The 25042-nt window shown below is 42.7% G+C and overlaps 1 protein-coding gene across 2 annotated transcripts; it reads right to left on the reverse strand.

Annotated features, from left to right (window-relative positions):
• Positions 1 to 6: 6 nt before the first annotated feature.
• Positions 7 to 24798, reverse strand: homer1b (homer scaffold protein 1b). 2 transcript variants are annotated; one of them, XM_008281478.1, is made up of 9 exons: positions 24519 to 24798; positions 19120 to 19276; positions 17177 to 17308; positions 14511 to 14603; positions 11360 to 11508; positions 3327 to 3483; positions 2964 to 3074; positions 2793 to 2873; positions 7 to 2682 (listed from the first exon to the last, which is right to left on the reverse strand). In XM_008281478.1, the coding sequence occupies exons 1-9, from the start codon at positions 24521 to 24523 to the stop codon at positions 2491 to 2493; spliced, it is 1077 nt and encodes a 358-aa protein (XP_008279700.1). In that variant the 5' UTR covers positions 24524 to 24798; the 3' UTR covers positions 7 to 2490. The 2 variants fall into 2 exon arrangements, with proteins under 2 accessions (XP_008279700.1, XP_008279699.1); XM_008281477.1 differs by lacking the exon at positions 24519 to 24798 and having other exon boundaries at positions 19120 to 19576.
• Positions 24799 to 25042: the final 244 nt, after the last annotated feature.

The following is a 25042-nucleotide window of genomic DNA, read 5'->3' on the forward strand; positions in this document are numbered from 1 at the left end:
ACTGAATTCTGCGGTCACTGTATTTGAATATAAAACATAGCATTTTCTCAGTTCACAGAGGTGTGTTCTCAGCCTGGTGGGGCTGTCTTTGAATTCAACAAAGGATTTAGTTTGGCTGAAGCACCAACAGGTGTGTCTCCTGATCGTTTTTCACCAGCATTTTGGTAAATCCTTTCACCTGCAAACACACAAGTCTCACCAATCTACGAACATCATTAGCCTGAGGTACCTCTTTAATATCATGAGTTCAAAATTACTTTAAATAGTCAAAAATATTGCCAGTCTTCTCATACCTCTAAATACAATAATAATACCTACATTTAAATACCATAAGTTACAAAACAGGAGAATGAAAAGCTTCTTATCCACTACTGTACAAAGGCATTCATTAACAATAGCATTAATATTAAGGTTTTCCATCTCTGTCACTCGACCGTCAAAGTTAAACCAGAAAGAAAAAAAAAATAGGTAACATTTCCCTTTACATGGGTCTTATTCCAGTGTATTAACCTGTGTAACTAACTACAGAAAGTAATTCTATTATACTGTGCTAATACTAAATGCAAATCTCTTGACATATAATGGGGTTACAACAGTGTAATAACACAGTGCAAACAGGGTGCTCAATTGAAATATAAGATACGTAGCACCTCGTGAAGATAGAGCTTTTTAGAAATTGGCTTAAAATGTAAGATTTTTACCAGCATAAGATCTGCTCTATACAGTAAGTGTTAAGTTTTGGTACAGAATGTGTAACACTGTGTGTTTACATTGTGTTGTTACGCATTTTCAATATACAGAGGAGGTTTTCATTGTTTACCTACAGACTAGATACTCGTGGGTTAATACACAACAATAAGCCACTGCAGGGTGTTACTGCATTTGAGTTATTCATCCATTCATTTACAATGCTGTCATGAGTAGAAAGTTGTCTTATACAGTTCTATAATTGTATCGTCAGTATTATATCCTGTGTAAAAAAGAATAGAAACTGAGTACAGTTCTGTATTCACCTGCGACGAGTGAAAAATCTGTGGCCAGTTTCACTGAGGGTGTGGATTTTTACGAACACGGAGATGACACTCTATAAGCCCTTCACGATGCACTACTTCGACCAGACAGGGCTGCCACACAGTTTTGCGGTCAACAGTAGTACACTTTCTGTTGGACGGTGGGGTTCGGGGGGATCAGCTTAGTTGCATTTGACCTATCTGCATGAGTCCACTGAGTAGAGTACCTGATAGAGTTGGATAGAGGTGTCGTATAGGGCCTGTCTGGTATTGCTCAGTGTGTGTGTGTGTGTGTTTACGCATGTGCGTGTGTGTGTAGGCCTTGTTGTCCAAAAGCAGGGTCTTTCTCTCACAGCACAAAACGCACACACACACACATTTTATATACAAACATGTGTCCACTTTTGTGTGCTTCGAAAGGCACACGTTACGTCAGGCCTCGTTCAGGAACACACACCACACTGAGTTTTGGCAGGAAGACAGGTCAGACGTCTGTGATGGTGGAAGCAGTCTGGATGCAAGAATTCTCATGTCGAATGTAGCGTTGGGAGCGTGTTGTCTAAAATTTCTGTGTGGCATGAACAACGCCTCTGGAAGATTCAATAGTCATCTATCATATAGGATTTTAAATCGGCTGTGGATATACATAAGTCTTTTATTTTCACTAAGCTCCATTTCCCAGCAGCCCTGTGTGTTCATCCAGGCCAACAGGTAAGACCGACCGGTTTACTGAGAGCCGTCCTTTAATTCCCGGCGACGCTCCTCTGGCAGCCCGAGCTCAAACGTGGGTTTGTCTGTTCAGCTCTTCTCTGTACAGTAAGTCACTTTGGATCAAAGCATCTGCTAGTTAGAGGACAATATTTTCGGGGGATTTGGCAGCTTTGGCGCAGTTCTCTGAGTCTTAACAGCAATTATTTCCACATGACTTTCAACATTCCCCTTGGGGGGGCAGTTTAGAGAGGAGGAAAAGGGTGTGTGTGTGTGTGTGTGTTTGAGTGACGCTGCGATGCTGCGAGCTGTGGTGCAGCTCTCCAAGTCAAACAGTAGGTGGCACTGAGGCACAGTTCTCAAGTTAACTCTTTGTGAGAGTGTGTGTGGGTGTATGTGTGGGTGGGTGCGTTGGAGGGGGGGGAGTTGCAGTGTGCCACAGCAGGCGTCTCTACAACTGGAGCAACCAGTTCAACCGAGGTGATGCCTACACCAGCCAATCAGATGGCAAGCTGAGGTAGTCCCTGCGTCGTCTTGAACTGCAGGAGTGTCTGCGGTCGGTAGGAACTTGATGCCTGCAGGGTAAAAACTGGGGAGTCAGCTGCCCTTTTTGAGCAAAATGTGAACGTTGGGCAGTGCTGTGTCTCACTTTCAATGTGTGTGGGGAGTTTGAAGAAGGAGGTGGGCAGGGTTGGTGTGGGTGAAGTCAGGGGGGGCGTCAGAGTGTAAATTATCATATGGCTCTGTCTGTGAGAATTTGGCATCTCCGTCTCTAGCTGGCCTCCTCTATGAGCCGAGCCAAGGTGTCTCTGAGCTCCGTCAGCTCAAAGATCTTGCCATCCAGCAGCTCCAGCAGCGTCCGCAGGCTCTTCCTAAAATTCTCCTGCTCCTCCTGGTTCTCCTCCAGCCGCTGCTCGGCACCAGACAGCTGCTCCTCCAGCACCCGACTGCGAAGCTCCGTCTCCTGCAGGAAGAGAGACAAAGTCGCTGTTGTATTAATGTTGTATTGCAGCCGGTGGCTTTTCTCTACGGGGATACATAAGACAGGGAAGAGTTTCACTTTCTTTCACTCACCTCCAGTTTCTGGGTTAGAGTGTCTTTCTGCTCCATCAGGTCATTCATGGTTTCTAACTCTTCTTTCAACTTTTCCATTTCCTGGAAAGCATAAAACAAGATTAAAAAACCTGTGTAGCATAAATGTCATGACTTCTCAAGACAAGCTGCACGCACACACAGAAAACACACCTCTTCTTTATCTCTTAGCGTATTCTCCAGTTCCTCTATGGTTTGGTTCAGTTCAGTCTTCTGGGATTTGATCACCGGGGTTTGGTTGCTCTGGCACTCCAGCTCCGTCACCTGCAAGGACAAGATGGGATCATCACGATTCAGATCCACGAATAGAGAGTTTGGCACAATGGAGGCCTGATCTCGGTCTCATTCCCAGACTCCCTTTTCTTTATTCTCCCTCATGCTCACACTCATCTCCCCTTTGTTTCGTTCCTGTCATCCTGACTTCACAGCATCCCCTCCAAGTGATGGTTCCAATTTGATTTAAATGATTTAATCACACATGAAAACAAACAAGCATTCCTGTGCCCTCTCACTCACCCGTTTGTGTAGTCTCTCTGCCTCTTCCTGGTAGGCAGCCAGTTGCTGTTTCCACTGTTTGACGTTGGCTGTGGACTCCAGCAGAGCCGCCGTTAGCTTGGCATTGTTCCCCTTTAGTGCCTCCAGCTCAGCCTCCCAGTGTTTTGTCATGGCCGGGCTGCAGAACACAGGGATATGCATGTTATTAGTTTACCAACAGTAGTTCAGGATTATAAGTGCTCATGTTTGGATGCATGCTGGTGTAAATCTACAAAGTCAAGTTTGACTGCGAAGATTTATTCACAGTATCAGAACTTTGTATTGTCTTTAAGCAGCCAGTAATTCATTTTTCCACTTTTTCATCCATCCATGTCCCAGTTTGTATTCCTTTCAGGCTCACACTTGCTTGTGTTACTTTTCAAAATCGACCAATCCTTTATCACTGTTACATTTGTCATAATACATAATTACCACTGAATGTTTTTGTGTTGTTTTTATAATTGTGTTTCTAATACATTTTTCACTTCTCTTTGGAACCTGCTGTTTTTTTTTTTAGGCCTCATTGAGCTGAACATTGTGTTTTAGTCAAATAATTGTTATTTATGGGCTTTTTTGGCTAAATTAAATAGGAGCGGAAATACAGTATGTTGTGCTATTTATCACTGACTAGACTAGTGTCAAAGCGTAAATAGGATAGTTTGTTTGAAACCCCTCAGTGGTGCAAAGTAACAACTGTGGTATTCCTGTAAATTCATTTGACATATGGTCAAAATTAAACAGTAGCACATAGACAAAAAAAAGATTGGTTTTGCGTGTGCCTTGCAAATATTGTAACACAACATTTTAACATTGACATATGATGCTTGATTTTTCTTGGTGCACAGCGCACATAAAAAGAAAAAAAAAAATCACTTGCAAAGTCCTGAACCAGGACCACGTTTGTTCTGGCTCTTTTCTGGAGCTCCACCAGCAGATTTGCGTTTATACACCTGTGTGTTGCAGGTGTAGATGGTCCTGGCATCACATGTTAATCCTGTTTTTCCCAGGTTTACATGGCACACGCTGCGACCTTTGAATGACACCAGTTCATCCACTGAAACATCTGGTTGAGGATTGCTGATAAATAGCAGCCCCAAATCTCTTGATTCATAGCAATCTTGTTGTGCTGACGGTTGCCAAGTCAGGTATTTCTGCTGTCTAAACAGATCCCCCATGACAACATATGAAATGTCTGCAAGGACATGCGGACCTGAAAATGCTCCATCAGTCTCTGAAATCCATAAATAAGAGGTGGATTCATGTGTGGATCTGTGTATGCCGCACAGAATCAACACACTAATGTATGAATGGATGTCTGTCCCATCTACCACCTTCCATTTCTCAATAAACAGTGTTTCTGCTCAGGTTTGTCATGTTTAGGTTCAATGAGTCGGTAAGAAACAGCTGGAATTGATACCATCAGTTTGTGCTACAGTATACCTTGTTAGGTCCTGATATCTTTCTCAGCTGACAGTTTGCTTTTCCTCCCAGATGGGGATGAAGACCAGAACAATGTGACTGGAGAGCTGCAGGCTCTAAAGGACTCTCCTCCTCGTCACTGGATTGTTCGTTATCGGTTTTCTCATGGTCAGGATCATATTCTGTGTTTTCTTTCACTTCTGCCACTTTCAATGCATCCTCACTGTCAATTTCATCCTGACCCTTCTCCTCCTCACCACTATCAAGATTGAAGACTTTAGTCATTGTCGTGGCAGAGAGGAAATGTGGGCAATGCTCCAAGGAAGGTTCATATCCAAGAGCTATAGGAATCCATCCATCCATCCATTATCTATACACTGCTTAATCCTCACTGGGGTTGCTGGGAGGGCTGGAGCCTATCCCAGCCCCCCTGCAACCCTAGCTATGAGAATGGTACTCTATATTATTGCAACAATTCTGGGACTTTTCGTGAGTGGTAGTTCTGGTTAGGGTTGGGTTATGTCTCCAGGACATTAGCATAAGCCAATGTAAAGGTGTCTGGGAGTGCAAGGTTGTCTATTTAAACTAAGACATGTTCAGAAACTCTTAATTTTACACATATTGCTCTCAATTGTACTCTCAGTTGTTAATTATAATGGCTGGTAATTTTTAACTGTGAGCTACACAGATGGTCCAAATTTAAATGAAAATCAAAAATGTACAAAAAAAAAAAGGTCCAATCTAACCATTGCCTTCATACAATCTGTGTGGAGGATATCATCAAGCTATATGCCAAACTGGATGAAATAAATTAAATAGTTTTTCGATAAATCGGTCAGATTGGACCAGAACACAACAGGAGACAAAGACTGCAGTGGGCACTCAGGCTGGAGGTTGGCACTTCAGGCCAGTAGGCTGTGAAAGCAGCTGTCTGCCACATGAGTTGTAATCTGAGATTATATCCTCAGACTGGCTGGAGCCTAATCTGGTCCGGCTACTCACAGACGACAAAATGAGATGAAAGATGAAGGAAAGTGATTGAATGTGACTGACTTTAGTGATGGAACGGTTTTAACTTCAGTTGTAGCAGTTTGAGATTGGTTTTACAATGTGAAGTGTTTTTCAAATAAAATATATTATGATTATTATGATTATTATTATTATTACTATTATTATTATGTGGGAGAGAAAAAGGCATACAGGGGACAAAAAGCCTACATACGGGCCTTGTGGTTGGTAGTTCAGAATTGTATACGTTAGTTAAGGCCAAAATCATTGTCAGAGTTAGATTCATGGTGAATAATTTTAATTTGAAAACTTTAATTGTCACCATAGCATTTAGGCTGTTCTCATAACTGCTACCACGCCTTCTCCATGTCTCCACTGGGATTTTGTTCCACTCCTCTTTGGTGATGAGCTCCAAGTGTTTGAGTTTGGGAAGCTTCCTGCCGTCACTCTGGTCTTTAACTCCTCAACTGATTCTTGATGGGATTCAGGTCTGGACTCTGACTGGGTCACTTGAACATGTTGCTGCTGTTTTCTGTTAACTAGTTCTTGACCATTTTTGCTGCAATAAGAAAGGTCCAATTCTGCCCATGACCAGGTTTTTCTTCTTCTATCTGCAGATAACCTGGTGTTTTTCTTCATAAATTTAACGTAGGCCTCTTTTCTCACAACGTCATTAACTTTGACAAAGTTTTCTGACCCACTGGCTGAAAAAAAAAACGTCCCTAAAGCATTAAATTCTCACCATCTTGATTTTGGAGATGGTATTCTTGGGGTAGAATGTTTTCCCTTTGTTACAGCAAATAAAAACCTCACCGTTGTGCCCAAACAACTCAATTTTTATCTCATCACAAAATTATGACCCAAAGCTTTCATCTTTGTTCAGGTGAGTGTATGTTTGCCTCTCTTGGAGTCCTCCTCAATGAGCGTCCACTGCAGACCAGCAATGTTTAGTATTTGCTTGAGTGTCTGTTTTGAGATGTTGGAACCAGATCTGCTCACAATTATAAGGATGGACTTGGTGGTGATCCTTGGATTCTTCTCAGCCTCTCCAACCATTCTTGCCTGGAGTCAGTTTTGACTTCAAAGTGCAACCTTTGAGTTTTGAAAACACTGATGGCTTTGTAGCCTTTCTCCGTCTTGTGAGCAGCTACCACACGCAAACAGAGCAACTGATTATAACATTGCAACAAAAAATGGTAGAAGCTACCAGGACGACTTGCAATGGCACAGAAGCGTGCAGCTTCTTAAAAAATATGAAACAATTTCAATAAATAAATTTAATTTAAATCAAAATGTGGAATTGGAGTGAATAATTTGGGATTTCACTGCATATTTTACTGAGTATTACTATATATTTAGTGCAGAAATTTTACTTTACATAGTATAGAAAGTGTAATATTAGATAGATGAATGAAAACAACTTCCTGAAGATAAAATGTTTCTGTCGTGCACCTCCCCTGTTAGATCTGTGCACTGCATGCAGTCATTTTAGATTTATATAATGCCCACTCCCTGTCTCTCACATAATATTGTACTTTGGCGGCAGGATGCATGAGATCTAAACTCTGTCGAGCACCAACATCAAGTGAAGTATCTTTGAAAAGGGGCTCCTACTCCCACATACTTCACAGTAATTCCTCACAGCGGTACAAACACATACACAGAAAAACACAAAAGGAAGCTTAGCTCGCTCAAGAGCCGATGAGCGTCTGTATGACCCATAACAACGTTGTGTTCAGTTTTGTTCCACCCCCTCACTAACACACTCACACACACACATATAGCCCACTGTATATGCTCACACACTGCAGCACTCCACTATTCCATAACACCCACTCTGTGAAGTGTAAAAGAGAGAAAGCCCAGATCACTCTGGACTCCCACAGCGCCTCCAGTTCTTACACAACAGCCACCCCCTCTGTGAGTGCAAGTGTGTCTGCATGTGTGACGCATAGGAGGGAGACGACACTTCATCCTACACATGCACATATTAACAGACACACAACTACACACACACACACACACACACACACACAGACGGAGCAGAGCTGTCACCAAGGCAAGCCGCCCCGCCAATGTATAAACCCCACACACCAGCCTGGAGAGCCAGAGTGCAGGCGAGACGTCAAGATGTGAAGATGGAGACAGACGGAGAAAGCAAGGGAAAGCGACGGAGGGAGACTTACAAGAGAGAAAAGGGTGCAAGATGTTTTGACACTGGTGTTCGTCTTCATTAAATGAGTCGGACTGAGAGGTTTCAGGGGGCACCTGAGCACAATTCTGGCTGAGGACAGCCGAGCAGAGAGGAAGGTGTGTGAGACACATGGAGGGTAAGTTAGCTGCTGCGGTGTCACGGAGCTACTCGTGATGGAGATGATGTGATTATTTAAACAGTAGAAATGTGCTGTTGTTGTGTGAGGTAGATACTCCGGTTTAATTCCACTCCTTATAATGCAAGATTTAATTCTGTGGTGTTTGAGAAGTCAAAAAGTTATTTTTTTCTTGCTTTTATCAGCTTGAAATTGTTAGGCCAATTTATTTACACTGCTTTTTATTAAAATAAAAACATTTTCTTAATTTCAATGTATCTGGCAAAAGAGATGTGTTTTTGTCTGTTTCATCTCTGTGAACCACATCCTGCCCACTCAAGCAGAATGTGTCACAATGAGAGACAGTACAGGACCAGATTTTATGCAGTCTTGGGTTCATATTTTATTTTGCTTTAATTGTTTTTTTTTTCTTTTTCTTTTCTTTTTTTTTTTTTTAATTAAGCATTTATTATTTGACTAAATTCTGAATGTTTTTGTGGTTTGGACATAACCTGTACACACTGCCAATACATCATAAGTCTTGAATAAAACATCAACGCTCTGTTTTGTGTTTTACTACTTCACAATGTCAAGGATAATTTCCATTCCATGCTCGAAAAAGCTACCAAACACAAAGCGTAAACTTGTGGCACACAAAAGGTTTCTTCTACAGCCCTCTTGTGTTTCTGCCGTGTCCTGACCGCTGCTCGTTGTCAGGTAGGTTCATCCTCCTCACACAGCCGCTCAAGAAGCAGGGAGGCAGAGCAGTTGCCATGGCAGCACCGGAGGAACGGAGACATTGGCACAGTCTCCTTCTGCACAAGCCTACCGCAAAACCAACCGACAGACGCCTACATCCTCCAACACAGGGAGACCATTCACATACAACCCGGGCAGTCCCAGCAAAAAAGGTCTTACAATAATCCAGAAAGCCATTCAAAACCAGTCCAATGCAGACCTGCCAAACCCGCCTACATCCTGATATAAAAAACTCTCTCACAGCCCTGCGTACAGCTGTCTCTCATCCTCCACCTCTCTCCCTGTGCCCGAGGCACCCACACATACCTGCCTACACAGACCTGCTGAGCAGCACTGTGGTGAACATGCCATGAAGACAAGTCATCATCTAATTCCAGACACATGGCATCACAAACCATCACAGAAGTCTGGCGCAAAAAGGCAATAAACACCTGTGTGTGCAGGTGTCAGATCCTCATGAAAAAGCATACAAGCAAACACATTCAAAACACACTAGAAACATTTTATTCTCTTTTTTTTGGCTTTCAGTGACACAAATGTATTTAACAAGTGGTCAGAAAACACATCAACCGCAGTCTGAAGCGCATGTGTTGGAGCTACTGTAAAAGGCGATAGATGTGAGATGATGCACACAGCAGATATTAGGAGAAGAAGCATGACTCATAGAAGGAAAGATGGACAAAGAAAAGGTTATGTGGTAAAAATCTTTGGATGGTCCTAGCATCTACCCTCGCTGCATATGCCTCTGAGAAAATGTGAGACTGAGGTTTGCTTGTTACGTCCACACTTGCCATCATGAATGCCGAGAGTCGACCCCGTCTCCCACGCATGCAGCATTAATAGACACATCAGCAGCAAGGCTGCAGCAGGCAGTGGGTGTCCTCTCTACATCGCGCGCTCACTGCTCAGATCTGTGTAGCCTCACAGAGTTCATCATGTAGTGGTAGGGATTTCTAAGCATATACTTTACAGACTTTCTCACATTTATATATATAAAAAAAATAAAAATCTCCAAGTGTCTCTAAAGATTTCTACATTGATGTTTAAACATCCAAAACGATGAAGCTTCTCCACTCAGACAGTTAAGCAAAAAAAAAAGAAGAATGATAATACATTAAGCGATTGATTGATATCTTTAATTAATATGAATCGCAGCCAGAGAAAAAAGTGGCACAAGTTACAGAGATTTCACAAATGAAAAGACCTGTGTGTACAATCGACTACAAGTGACAGTGGATAACATTTCCTCTCCTGGTAGAAAAAAAAAACAAAACACTCACTTAAACAGCTCCAGCTGATTGTCCATTCCCTTCTGTTCACTTTATTTATTGTAGTGAGAATGTGTGCGTTTGCTGGATGTCGGTATCAGTGACTCATGTACAGACTTTATATACAGTGCACCTCTCGCTGTCGTTCTCCCAGGTTCTGACACACACTCCCTCTGTGTGTCTGTCTGTCTTGCTCTCTCTATGCCTCCCACTACCCACAGTGTGTTATATAAGTGTTACATAAACGCTTCATCGACACCTTTTCGGTGATGAACCTCACAACCACACCTTTTCAGAAAGCCATTATACACAGCAAAATATTTATATGCCCCTTTGACCTCTTTATCTTACACAGTCAACTGTATATAAACCAGTGTTAACAAGCACAAGGAACATGAATTATCCATTTCAGTATTTAGTCTGCGAACATGACACAAAGAGGAATGTACACAACAGTAGTGGTGCATGCATAGAGGTGACACCAACACCTACTCAGTCAAGAGATTTGAATTTGCATTTTCAAAGGATATTATTGCATTGCACTGGGCATACATGAAATTATAAATATGTGCGAGTTTCCTCACCGAGCATGCTCAGATTGAACAAAATGAATAACTTAAATAATTCCTCAATCCTGAGAAACATCCAAAGTTACATCTTTTGCTGGTCCACGTGAAGCGACAGTGTGTGAATGTCACTGATAAAAGATTTCATTGCACCCATTTTATTGCATGTCTCCTCGTCGGAGTTTTGCTGTGCTGTTTTTACTGTAGTTATTAGCAGTTACTAAACAGGCAGTGCACCAGGTTTTTGGAAAGAATACCCTCCCTGTTGCTGGCCTGCAATCAGGCTCTTATGTTTTTTTTTTTGGAAAGCTGTGCGCCTGAACATTTTTTTGTTTTGCGTAGTTATGGTGTCGCAGCAGTCAGGACTTGTACTGACATCCCTATCAGAAAGAGCAGACCCGACAAGTCTTAAACTGCTCCCTGGAGAGGAAAAACACGAGAGAGCAGCGGTGAATAGAGGGAGTTTACTACAGTGCTGACATGCAACGTATATATAGGTGCACGCGGACAAAAAGGAAGAAACACAGAAGAAGAGAGGTGTCTGTGCTTTAGACAAACAACACACAAAAAAAATCATATTAATCAATCAAAATCACTATTGTTTGTGTGAGTGACAGTGACAGCACGTGATCCGACTGTAACATCTATTATTTATGACAAACATGACATCGTAGCGTGGGATGTACCTGTGTGCGAAGGCCAGTGCGTTCTGCGCCGGCTCTGGACGGGTGTCTGAGTTTGGAGTCGTGTCACAGATTTCATCTGTGCCGTTGATGTTTTCCATCGGCGGAGTCACCGGAGTCAAAGGCGATGAGAGCTCGCCTGCTGGAGACTCCTGCGTGTGAGACAAAGTCGTTCAGCCGTTACTGTCAGATACAATGATCAATCAAACATTACCTGATAACACAACATAAATATTGAACCGTTTTATTTGTACTCACGCTGTTAGGTAGATTAGACAAAGCAGGAAACTAACTACAGTGAAACATTTTAAACGCTTGACAATTTACTAATCTCAGACAATCCTGCATAAATAAATATCTGCCTGATGTCAATAATTTAAAAGAGTAATGATTAAAACTATAGTGAAGTCATAAAAGCTTTTACAGCTCCTACATTTTTAATTCTTAATGATGCCTGGCTGCTTTTGCCAAAGAAACACTCTGAGGCATTCAGGAAATTTAACATTACCAAGAGCGCAAACATTGATTGGCTGGATTAAATAGAAGCAAAACTGGCTGGTAGTTAACATGAGCAGAGAAGACAAAAAGATCTTTAGAGATGCAACTAAAAACTCCTACAATCACGAATTAATCAGTTTTTTTTTTCTTCAATTTTTCATAATTGATGGATTCATTGTGTCCTCAAGATTTCAGCACCTCGCGGTCAAATGTCTTGTTTTGTCGGACTAAAACTGAAAGTTGTTTCATGTGAAGTGATTGAAAAAGAAACAAACAACAACAAGAAAAAAGCAGCAAACAAACAAAATTGCTGATGAATTTTCTGTCAGTTAATTGTTTAATCACATAATTGTTTCAGCTCTGCTCCACTCCAAATTAATTATAGCGAAATCATAAGCAACTTGTTTTACTGTAAGGTGAAATAACTGGTGTGACCTCACTGATATCTTAGCACAAAATGGCAACAAGATAAAAAAAAAATACAGTGCTATAAATAAATTCTTAGAAAATAAGATAAATAAATAAATCTTTCCCATATACGAGTGGAGACATAATAAATGAAAGTGGTGTTTGTGTGTGTTTAGGGATCCCACTGATAAAACACTTACTGCTGTGGTGCTAAAAACTGTACATCTTACTGAGCAGTTCTACATTCCTATAGGCCATTAAAGTAGCTGTCTATAGCAATGGGGGAATTACAGAATTACAGATTAATTCTTATCTTTATATCCCATACAACCCCAGAATTATACAAGAGACAAATCATTCAGCTGCTGCACTTACATAAAACAAAGCTATTAGGACTCAGGGCTCGGGCACAATACAGTCGCACAATGACACTGCCTGTACGCCTCTAATGGACAAGAAGGAAGTGAGAGATAAGACGAAGATTATGGCTGGTTTTACATTTTGCGCTCCGCATTCATTTGTATATTATTTAACATCTGTTCATGATGCATCGCCACTGGGGCTCGGCCCACTGGGACCAGCATATAGCGTTTAGCTCTCATCTTGTTTTAGTGGAACAACTTGTCTTTTTTTTTCTCCGTTCATTTAGAGGAGAGAAAAGCGAGGTTAGAAAGAGAGCTGGCAGGCATGAGGGTGACTGTCAGCGGTGAAAGCCAGCAGAGAGCTTCAGCAGACCACTGCAGGATCGTATCAGGAAGGTTTCAGCACTACAGCGCTGCGGTGGCCGGTGTGCATGCAGCCTTTAACCCCTGGTGAGAGAGAAGCCGTCCTCTTGGCTTCATTTAAAGACATCCTCACATGGGAAGAACAAGGTGCCGTAGCATTTCAGCCAATGTGGGGCTGCAGCATTAAGTAATAGAGCGCAGTACAGTAGGGGGCTGCTCCCCCAGCCTCCATAATGAACACATGAGGACGTGAAGCCTGTTAACAGGCCTTAGATTAAAGAACAGATTTCTCTTGGGATTCTCCCCTGAAACAAGCTAATTTTCTCGCAGACACAGTAACGCAAACCCTAAAACATGCTATTATTAGATATCCCAAGCAAACAAATACCCAACATACAGGCTAACTACGTTCTCCAGCTTAGTATTTTTCTTTTAATGTAAAGGAGGGAAACATGCTGAGAAGATGTACTGTATCAGTGGATTATGTCAAAACCCAATAGTGACCTTTGGGTCATGGGCAATAACTGCTCCATACGGAGTCACACTCTTTAACTAAGCGCCTTGTCATGTTCAGTGCAACATTTCCTGATATACGGTAATAAAGCCACTGCCACGTCACTGCCACATTATAATATGTATGATACATGCCCACATTCTTTACTGAAGCAGATTTTATTTGCATGTTTGATCCACGATGTACTCAGTAATTTTCTTATGCTCACATAGAGACAGAATAATTCTAAAATCAGTGTAGGGACAGTTTTGAGGTTCTGGTATTTGCATTTTATTAAAGTCTTAGAAAGTGTTTCACTTTTTACTCCACTATTTATGTAACAGATATAACTAGTGGTTATTGAAGATTGCATTTAGATTTATTGGTCTTTTTGGCTCGTGACAACAACAACTAAAAAACATTCTTACCTATTAGATGATATTAATATTGCACAAAAACTCTTAAATTAAATAAGTTTTTCTTCTTTTCTCTCCTATGAATCATCATGTATACACACATAACTGTATATACAGTAACAACAATAAAAACAACAGTATGATTTTGAATATGTATTTTTGCAAAACTGCTACTTTAACTTTCAGGTGCAGTTTGAGAATCTAAAGAAATATCTCATTTCGGTACATTTACAGCATTTGTCAGATTTACCGCGCCCCTGACTCCCACTGCCTCCTCTTTCTCCCAACTGCCCTTCCCCTCCCCTTCCCTCCGTCCTGTGCACGAGCTTGAATGTGTACCCTGGAATCATGTTGTGTGGATGAGTCTGAGCCACGTGATTTGTTTCCCATTTACAGAATGGACAGCCAGCAGACTTTGACACATTTGCTGTACTGGATTAGAATCGCTGACTTCACCTTTAAGTAAGGATCACAACACTTCCCCCCCCCTCCACTAGCATCAACATTTGCCAAACGCTTGTATCTGTGACCTGTCAACCAGCTGTTCATTACACACAACATGCCTGTATGACAAAAAGGTGAAGCAGCGTGGGTGGTGCCGGTCAGGAACGTACCTGAGAAGGAGACGTGGCCATCTCCATCTTTTCCTGACTCTTCTCCTTGGCGAGCCGTGCTGCTTCTTTATACTCCGCAAACTTCTCTGCAAACTGGACACAGAGGACAACCATCAGTGTGGACTGTAATTCCTACAATAGTGTGGTTTAATCTGTTCAGTAGAGCCATATGTGCAGAGAGAGAAAGAGAGAGAGAGAGAGATCAGTATGTAATAGGTCAACTGTGAAGGATAGGGAGAAGCTGTTGCCAATAACAACCCACAGCTGAACTTAGTAAAGAATTACCCACAATTCCTCAGCACAAACATGACCTAACTAGGTCTCTGTGGGTAACCTTTCCATTAGAAATATCCACACACATACAGAGAGCAGATCAGACTGTGTCATTGTGCTCTACTGTAATCAGAAGTTGTCAGTGGCTGAAGTTGATCTCGAGGTTATTTTAGTAGAAACTAAAGATACATCCAGCGCAGCCTGAAGCAGTAAGGTGAGCTCAGCTGAGGGGCTTTGAGCAAATATAAACACTCTGGCACATACACTCATCCTGTTAGGGTGTGGTTCATCACTGACGCCGCTCCCACAGTTTTATACAGTAATTTAGTAGATTCAGTGCTGCAGAGGGCTGAGTGGTGAGAAAATCAAATTGACACTCTGCTGGAGCCGCTCTTGTGTCCGTGTGTCCACCATTAGCAGACTTGTAATAAGTAACTCAATATTATTTCACTTCAGTGCAACATAATAGTTGTAGTAGGTTGATCTAAAAGCAGTAGTTCTCACTGTAAGTGCTTCAGGAGTGTGGACTCTGCAGTTATCTGAGAAGTGAATCAGATTATTTCAACTTCAAACCAGAGGAAAAAATACTTCTAATTTGTTGTCTGTTAAACTGTATATTGATACTCCTCAGACATGGTTCCTGTTAACGCTGTAATTAACAAGTAAGTTAAGCAAAGATGCCCTACATTTGCCAGTAAGCTGAAAAAATGGACCAAGTTTTAAAATTATTACTTGCATTTTGTTGTCTCTAGTTTGTGAGCATGACTTGCTATAACCGGTATTCATTTACATGTCTCACTGAGATTAAGACAGGCCTGAGAACAAATCACACATGTACAAGATGACAACAGGATTCAGAGACATCAGATAATTTTACTGCATAAATTGTCCCACAGCAGCTGGCTGCCTTACAGCCATATTTAAATGTGTACCTGGCCACTAAGCAGGAATCAGTTAGTGACAAACTGCTGTGTACAGCACCTTTGCTTCTTGCAGAGGTATTTTATTTTAAAAGAAATGGTCAAAATAAAAAACAGCAGATGCTGAGATATCGTGACTTTTGGTGAGTCGTGCGCCAAAAAAAAAAAAAAAAAAAGAAAGGCCAAAACTCCAACAATCATGGTGTCATCAGGGTTGTTTTTTCACACTCGAGAGTTACGAAAGACATCATACCACTGTTTTCTGTTTTCACTCTCACGATGAATAAACTAAACCATCAGTGTAGTCTTGCATAGTCAGACTGTTCTCTAATACTGAGACAGCGCTGTGCAGGGTACTCTGACTGTACCTCCTTATAATTCTGCTACTTTGGGGGAAAAAAAGAAAGAAAAAAAGCTTTGGATTGTTTGTATTTCTTTAAATCAATCCCAGTCATCTTGGGCAGTGCTAAGCCCAGGATGCAAAGATGGTGTCCCCTCGCAATAGTGACGGGGGAACTGTTATGGTGGACGCAGGGAAACAATCAACAAACACACTTGTAGGGGTGCCTTATTGCATGAGGCAAATCGGCTGCAAAACTTGAATCTTTCAGTGTGGTTGGTTGCAAACTTGGAGGTTGTTGTTGTTGTTTCCTATAGTGAAGGGAATTTTTCACAATGGTAACATGTAACGGAAAGGGAGGAGAAAGTCAAGTGAAATACGAGCAGTGACTAGCCGGAATATACCCGCAGTCTACACCGTCAGACTAATATCAACGTAAGCCAACATGTAAAATGCGTGAGGAGCCCCTTTAAACTCTGAACCACAACCACTGGGTCCAAACTTTGTGCTGAGCTTTGCAAAGTTTTGCAGATTTTGACTCGCATGAACCAAAAGTGTGAAAATGAGTTCAAGAGTTTAAGATATTTAAAAAGTTGTCGAGGAAGGAGCGAACACCTGAGCTGACAACCTTCAGGGCACAAGACCACACATTGCTAATGCCTTTAATATCAAGAATTGTTATCAGCCTCATTATTCCTGCCTTCCTGACCCAAAGGACTCCGCTGTAATGCTGAGTTTGGCTGGTTGTGTGTGTGTGTGAGTGTGTGTGTGTTTGTGAGTGTGTGCGTGTCCTGGGATGCTGTGAGCCTCCTCAGTTCACGACGGAGCTTAATCATACTGCAGAGGTGAGAAATCACCACCTCACCAGGGAACACACGCGTATACATAACTTTCATAAACACACCAACACACTCGAGGAAAAAAACAAAAAAAAACGCCCAATCAGGGCTAACTACCAAGCAGGATCTACACTTTGAGAGAAGCTTGAGTGAAAAGAAAGTTGAAATGCCATCCTCTCTCAGAGACCAGAGGGGAAGAAAAAAAAAAAAGATGCATTGTGATTGATGCTGAAAGGTTTATCGTAGATGTGATTTGCATGTGTGTGTGTGTTTGGGCGGAGGGGAGTGTGGTACCTTGGAGAGATGATGCTCAGTGGAGAAGCCCAGTCCGTAGACGGTGTTCGCTCGACTGTCCGCCCACTGGCCAAACTTCTGTGAGGTCTTTGTGAATGTCATGTTGGGGCTGATGGTGCTGTTGATTATTGCCTGCAAAACAGAGTCAACCCACTTAATATGTGTTCAGTTACCTTTATTACAGCAGTGAGTGTCGTATCTGTACGAGAGAGGCTCAGATCCAGAGAAAAATATAAGTCTGAGCATGTGCTTTTAGGACACCAGAGATTATCAATGACACAATATATTTAGTTGGATGTTTGTGACGCTTGCAACTAAAAGCTTATTTTCTGTAGCTATATCTCAAAGTGCCGTGTATGTATTTCTCTCAGCATTTTGTCAACAATTTTGATAATAAACTAAACATTGTAAGCACTTGTTAGGCAAAACTGTTCTTCCCGTTCAGCTTCTCAAATGTGAGTGTTTCATGTTTTTCTCTGTTTGGTAAGAGAAAATAGTTTGGAATGACTACCTGAATGAAACAAGGCTGTATGTCATCTCAGACTTTTAGTTCATGTCATTTTTTTCCCTACAATTTTCTGCCTTTTTGGGACTAAATCAATCAAAATCAGTAAAAAACAGTTTATAATCATAGTTGCAACCATTTGCTTTTGTCGAGCAAACAGCACTGTGTGTCACTGAGCTCCACGGATGTCCAGAAACACGTCAGTGAGCTGCATCTTCTCACTGCATGACACGCTTCTTCTTTACTACGAACACAGGTAGTTTACTTTGAGTCAGCCCCACATGCACCATCCTGTAAACACTCACTACAGCATCGATTCTGCCAGCTGTCAACAAATGTTATTTATATAACGTTTTTGAGAAACTGCACTGAAAAAATTAAGTGAACAGTACATTCCTGATTAGTTTACATCATTACTGGAAAACACAGGGGTTAAGAGACGGACTAACAGATTTTTTTTAGAATATTGTTGAAAAAAGAAATATAGAGAACATCTTCAGAGTTATCCTTCAGTCTACACGAGCCATGACTGAAGGCAACCTCTAAAACTTATATAAGTCAGCTGCCTTTGTTAAATAACACTAATGGAGAACAAATTAATTCCCGATCAATTAGCAGTGTTGTGTAATGTTTGGCTTTCTGGTTGGCATCAATACATAATGATGAGTTTGTGAAGGGTAGCAGTCAGACAGTGTGTGTGTTACACAATAGCCGAGTCTGTCGATCTATCGTGTGCTGCATGATATGACACGATTGCTAAATTGACCATCAGAAATGATCCACACACACTTTGTGATCACGAGTGTGAACCCATCCATCAGCAGCTTTTTGACCCCGTAGTTCGACGGCCTTCGCGCTTTTCCGCCTTTGCCGCTCCAGTTATCTCCTCTGCCATACATTCTTCTCACCCTGTCATCTGTTTTTCTAATAGAAATTCACCCCCACTTTTTCCATAACTGGCAGCGAGTGTGCATGTGCGCGGCTGCTCAGTCCCTATAAACAACTCCAATGCGCCTTCAGTCATGCCGAGCTACCTCGATCACACCATGTCCGCCCTAGATCTCTAACAAGAATATCCCGAGATATAAGCGTCGACTCTGAAGTGCGGACAGACGCACACAAATACAGCAGTCGCATGCGTACACACAATGAAACATGAGCTGTCGGTCTCAGACGCTCCTGCAACTCTAAGCTCTTTTAAGATATGTTTGCACTTTGGTTTCCAGTGCAGAGCTTATTAACACCATTAACACTTAGATCACAGTGCCACTCAACTCTCCTCGAAGGCTGTGAGATATTGGACGAGGCAACTGTCCTTGAAACATCTGGAAGATCTTAATAAAACTACATCAGATGGGCAGAAATTGAAAAAAAAAGAACCTGCATTTTGTGCGTGCATGGTAACGGTGCATGGTAACTGCGTGAATCAGCTGCTCACCTTGGTGCCATCCAGGCTGATGATGCGGTAGACGTTGCGCGTGCTGTCGTAGAAGTAGGAGACGGTGACGGCATGCTTGCTGGTTGGCAGCCAGTTCTTCTTGGTGTTGGGGTCGATCTGGAAGACGTGGGCCCTCGTGCTGTAGATGGGCTGCTCCCTGAAGGGGACGAAGAAGAAGTTGTGAACCTCTTTGTGCCGCAACACCAACGTCTCACCAAAGCCAGCGCCTGCACCAAAATTTCTGTTGCCCACTGGGGAGTCAGATCGCCCTGGCAACCGTATTACCAACTCGCCATCCTCCATAGTTACGCCACAGAAAGAGAGCCACTACATACACTCATCGTCCTGTACATACGGATGACAAGATTACAGCTCGCTTCCCTTAAACCTGCACTTCTTCTCGGACATTGTCTTTCTACTTGTAAACCAGCACACTAAGTGCATGCAGCTACCCAACAGAAACTCTGCCTGTCGTTCTCTGTGTAAGTCAGCTCCGTCTCTCTCTGCTCTGATATGGGAATGCCTGCAGCACTCAGTGAGGGTCACACAGGGGAACATAGGGGGGGAAAGGAGAGGGTTTCAGGCTAAATATAGACAGTAGGCCATGGTTAACTACCATAGACACACCCCACAGAGCTGCAGTTTCCACAAACGCACAGAATGCACACACATACAAACAATGACACAAAAGTGCCGCAATTATAAATCTGTGTTGATATTTTTTGTGCTTATTTGGGTTCATTGCTGCGTAGCTTAGACCTTCAGATGATCAAAACACCATGATGGGTCCAACTGGGGCGGTTTAATTCGTTATTGACCTCTGTGTGACACTCAAATTAGAGTTTAGATTCAACCCTATTAGTGCTGGGAATTATATAAGAGTCATCTTTGTTTTACTTTTTTGACAATCAGCCCCTCATTGCTCATGCGCCACCTTCACCCTTCATCCATTTATCCCCCCACTCCCCAGTTTGCTCTTACAATGCCCTCATATATTGCAGCATTGTTGGGGCTTCTTGGGTAATATCTACAGTCAGTACACACACACACTCAAAGCGCAGGGTGCTGAGGGAGATATTCTGGGCTGGCAGTGCTGGCAGAGCACGAGATAGAGAAGTGCTTACACTGCACTGTGGGGGTGATGGGGGACATCAAAGGCTTGCTGTATAAATGAATATTAAAATTCAACAGCAGCACCCCTCCTGTGTGTGATTAGCCAAGACTGGGAAAGAAAGAAAAACACGAAGACAGGGAGAGAGCGAGGGATGTTAGACAGAAAGAGAAAGAGAATGATGGGGAATGTGGAGTATAGGAAGTCAGAGAGTGAATCTGGGATGATTAATGCCGCTCCACAAAGCTGCTTGTGGAGTGCTGCGCGCGAATTATCATAATCATCGACAGCAGTGTAAGTGGCGGTACTGTGAGTCATTTCAACTCTCTTTCCCAGCACGCATCACACAAGCATGGCCTGTCCGTATGATCCGTGCAATAGCCGCTTGGCAACTGGCATCGTTTTTCATTGCATAATTTGATGGAGCTGTGGCAAATTTTACTGTTCTTGTTGCTCGATTGTGTGTGTGTGTGTGTGTGTGTGTGTGTGTGCGCGCGCATACCAAACGCAGCAATGTTCTTGTGCTTTCATTTTTACATGAATGCCTGTGCCAAAGAGTTTTGTTCCAAAATGACACCCACTAGTTGTCAGAAAAAGCAGTACTTACTCCTACAACTGAACTTTTCAAAGACAGCAAAATAAATGATGGAATGTGATTTAAATTGAATGCTGCTTTCTTATAAAATAAAGCAGTAATTTCTAGATACGTTTCCCCTTCCTAAAAAGACTGCATAGCTATAACACGAAAGGCATCAGATCCATCATGCAGGCTTGTCTATGGAGATTCTGGTCCGTGCCAATAGCTAGCGGTTACATGATTGTATGGAGGTCAATTCAGTATGTGTTGATCCTCTTGCGCTCCAGCGATGAACTCAGCTTTATCAACAGGAACACATGCAAAAGTTTAAAAAAAAAAAAATGCTGCAGGGAGGTAAGATGATGCCTGTCTTCCTTCAGCGCAGGAAAGAAGTTCATAGACGCTACAATGGAGAGGACAAAAGGGACAAGTAAGAATGCAAGCAAGGGGGTAATTTCAGTGGATTGCGAGTGAGTGGGAAGCAAGAAAGTCTGGAGGAAGAAGAAAAAGACAGAGGAAGAGGAGGAGGAGGTGTTTAGCATGCAGTGCACTGCGTGACACAAGGGCAGGTGATGGAACGTGAATGTTAAAACAGAGAGAGGGCCGGCAGAATGAGAGAGGGAGGAAGAGTGATCAAGTGAGAGAAGAAGGGAGAGACGAGGAAAACGTGGAGGAGGTGATGAATGTAGGAGAAGCTACAAGCGCTGATGAATCCACCCATCTTCCGGGAGAAGAAGAAGACGAAGGGAGTGGGAAGCTCTCAAACGCAACGCAGTGTGGTATAAACAATTATGTGAAGTACAGCTGCTCAAATATGAACGTTCAAGAACACGATGAGACTCTTTAAGGAAAAAGAACGCTGAGTAGTCAGAAAGCAACTTGAGCAGGTTTGTGTGAGGTACTTTTACTGACCTCAGCTATGCACATATATGCATTCAGAACATTTTGTTTTACTGATATGTCAAATGTCTGGAAAACTTGAGAACTGAATTTGCTGACGTCAGTGTTCAGAGATGCTGCTTTACTTTAATTGACGAGCAACACTGTTTTCTGACAGATGTGATGAGGAATGATTTACATTTTTCCCAGTAAACTTTCAAATTGACACACCAGCTGCTGAAGATTTATTTTGCATCAAATTACAGTAATTACTTTAATGCAGGCTTTAACTCAGTGGCGTTTAATTTTGGAAAGTAGGGCCACTATCTACAGGTGGATTAATAGGGACAGACTGGCTTCCCCGAGGCTGTGGTGTTGTGGATTAAAGGGTCAGTACAGATAAATTACATAAAAAGGATAATTTTTATTTTATTTTTTTGTTTTCTGTTTTCGCTACTAAAAATACAGTTTAAGAATCCAATAGTAACATGTAAGGTTAAGTGTTTGATTAAGTGCAGCATTAACTTTTTTGACAGTAATGTTTGTGGATTTCACGGATTCATGATTTAAAATAATAAATGCATTGTAAAAGTTTCAAAATAAAAAATTATATACTACTGTATGTTGTTGTTTTTATCATTGGGGTGAACCAGCCCTTTAAAGTATGTACGGCTATGATACACACCTTAACCCTACATGCACCATATCATCTGTGTACCATTTAACATGAACACACACACACACACACACACACACACACACACACACACGCACACACACACATCTGCATTTCCAGGAGTGGCAACAGGTGTGGCCTATAGCACCTCTTGTGCTTCTGGGGTTTGATGCGCAGATGTGAACAGTTTTGCGTCACAGTGTGTAACCAAACAGCTTCCACACACGTGTGTCATTTCATACCACAAATGGCAGCATTTTATTTTCCCCTTCAGTGTGTCCCTTTAACTATGCAGCTGCCCCTCTCTCCCTCTCTCTCTCTCTCTGCAAACGCTGACAGAGAAACACAAGTATAATGAAACATCCATCTCATGAGATCTCACTCTCCCTCACCACCTCCACCCCATCCCTCTCTCTCTCTCTCTCTCTCTCTCTCTATAGAAGTTGTCCTCATTTCCAGAGTTTTTCATTATTTCAACAGAGTAGATCTTGAAGTCGAGTGTCTTATTTAACGCAGAGAGCGGTCATTAATGAGAGAGCTTCCTGTTGCTTCTGGGAGTGGTTGGATGACCTGAGATGTGCGTGTAATCACACACACAATCAAAGGCAGGGAGTCTGTCTGTGGCATTGATTGCATTTGCAAAAGGAAATGAAAGCACACCAGAGAGTGTTGATAGGCATCTCCAGTTCTCGTCCAACACTAACGTTCTCCACTGTGCCATTACCATTAAAGCTGTAAGAGGCTTATTATTGTGCCACGAGGCCGGAAGTGAAATACGACTCTATCAGTCTGTACCATTACTGCCAGACAGGCAGCCAGACAACAGATCCGCACCTCTGTGAGCTCTCATCTTACCTGCACCTGCACATAAGCAGCACAGTGCCTTTAATCAGTTTACAATTTATTCCACTGTGGATCAATTGAGTCATTTAGTCAGTTGCATAACAGCAACTTAGTCACCAGTATGGCAGAGCCCGGTGGAGAGCTGAAGCTGAGTGGGACATGGCTGAATGATGTGCTGCCCACACTGTAGGAGGGCAGAGTGGGCGATTGGGAGGCCTCCAGTGTATTGTAAATAGTTAATGCAGGAGTTTTGGCTGATGCCTTGAAATCGCGCCATGCCTGTGCCATATTGTTAACCTCCTGCTGTGCTATTAATCACAATGAACCGCAGGAGACAGCCATTAATGAACGGCAGGCTTGGTTAGGGGAAATGGACCGCTGAGCTCAGGGTTAGGGGACATGCAAATGAGCAGAGCCGGCTGCGCACTAGGCGGCTATTTCACCGATGGGTGCCTGTTGTTGGAGACGTGCAGGGGGCTTTAAGGCAGCGGTCACTGTGCTGCCATAGAGACAGAAAGCCGCTCTCTGTCACTAGAGCCTGGCGCAGCGTTGTAGGTATTGACATTCCCCTGCTTCTCACATCATACTGTTCCCAACCCTTGTCTAGAGCTGGATACAGAACAGCATGTACAGTTCTCCAGACCACTGTCTCTAAATGAGAATATTTGAGAATAAATGCTGCTGTTGCACATGCCTTCTTGCAGAATTATATAACTGTCTATAATGTATTTGGGGAGCAAACAGTGGAACAGAGAGACCTAGAAAATTCTCTTGCTGTTCTGTGACAAAAAATAAAGAATTGAGGAATAGCACAGAATTTAAACTTTGTGCCATTTTGGTGAGCACATCCAAAGCTCACCCACTGGTGTATCCTAACTTTGGGAATTACTGCAGATTTAAAGGCTGAAAGTTTGATGATGGGTACAACTTCTGCACCAGCATTCGTGTGCAAGCATGTTGGGCCTAGAGCGTATTTCCATTTTCACCAAGCAGATGGTATTTAAAGGGGAAAATGAATAAGTTGCTTCATCATATGCACATCAAGGCCATGAGAAGATCACCACTCAACCACAAGCAGTCTGCCTACCTGAACATGCTCCCACCATAAGCCTCATCAGACGTCATGTAAGACAGATGGATGCATTTTTACGCATAGACTCGGGTCATTATTTGCATTAAGCCCGGTGTGGTTTCCATGGCAGGGAAGTTCATACACTGAGAGGCAGCCGCAGCTGATATGAATACTGAAAGAGGTGGTGGGGAGGAAAGAAGAAAACTCAAAGTGAGCCTGTTGGGATAATAACCACACTTACCCCATTGTTGTGGTTGAAATGACAGGCGACACCTGACCGCTGATCCTTTTCGCTGGCAATAAAAACGAATCTCTAGGATTGGCTGCTGCTGCGTATGAAGGTCTTTCTCTCTACACGACAGCCTCCACAGTATCACCGTCGGTGCGTCTGCAGGAATTTGATGACAACTGCTCCATTCCCCCTCTTGCTGTCACCGCATGAATTCACACATACATGTCGTTCTGCAGCGCATGGCACACAAGAAGGCAAGATCTTTCTCCTTTGGCGTTTCGGGTGATGGAGCGGCAGCAGCAGCAGCAGCAGCAGGAGATCCAGCGCAGAGGCTCCAATGGAGATCCGACAGGCGCCCTGCTGTTGTCGTGTAAATTACAGATCCTCACTGGAAGAAGGGTGGAGAAGCCCTGCTGCCTGAACTGGGAAAGACAACCCTCATTTAGCCAGTAGATAAAGCGCAGCATCACACTGTCCACCCGCGTCTCTCTCCCTCTCTCTCTCTCTCTCTCTCTCTCTCTCTCTCTGTGTCT

The sequence above is a fragment of the Stegastes partitus genome, unplaced genomic scaffold (assembly GCF_000690725.1).
Source record: "Stegastes partitus isolate 25-593 unplaced genomic scaffold, Stegastes_partitus-1.0.2 Scaffold234, whole genome shotgun sequence".
NCBI classification, from domain to species: domain Eukaryota; kingdom Metazoa; phylum Chordata; class Actinopteri; family Pomacentridae; genus Stegastes; species Stegastes partitus.

Coding starts and splice junctions, on each gene's coding strand:
- homer1b (XM_008281477.1), bottom strand. CDS start 19,422: ATGGAGGATGGCGAGTTGGTAATACGGTTGCCAGGGCGATCTGACTCC. Junction 3,075..3,326: donor CAGAGAGACTACACAAACGG/GTGAGTGAGAGG, acceptor TTGTCCTTGCAG/GTGACGGAGCTGGAGTGCCA. Junction 2,683..2,792: donor CTCTAACCCAGAAACTGGAG/GTGAGTGAAAGA, acceptor CTCTTCCTGCAG/GAGACGGAGCTTCGCAGTCG.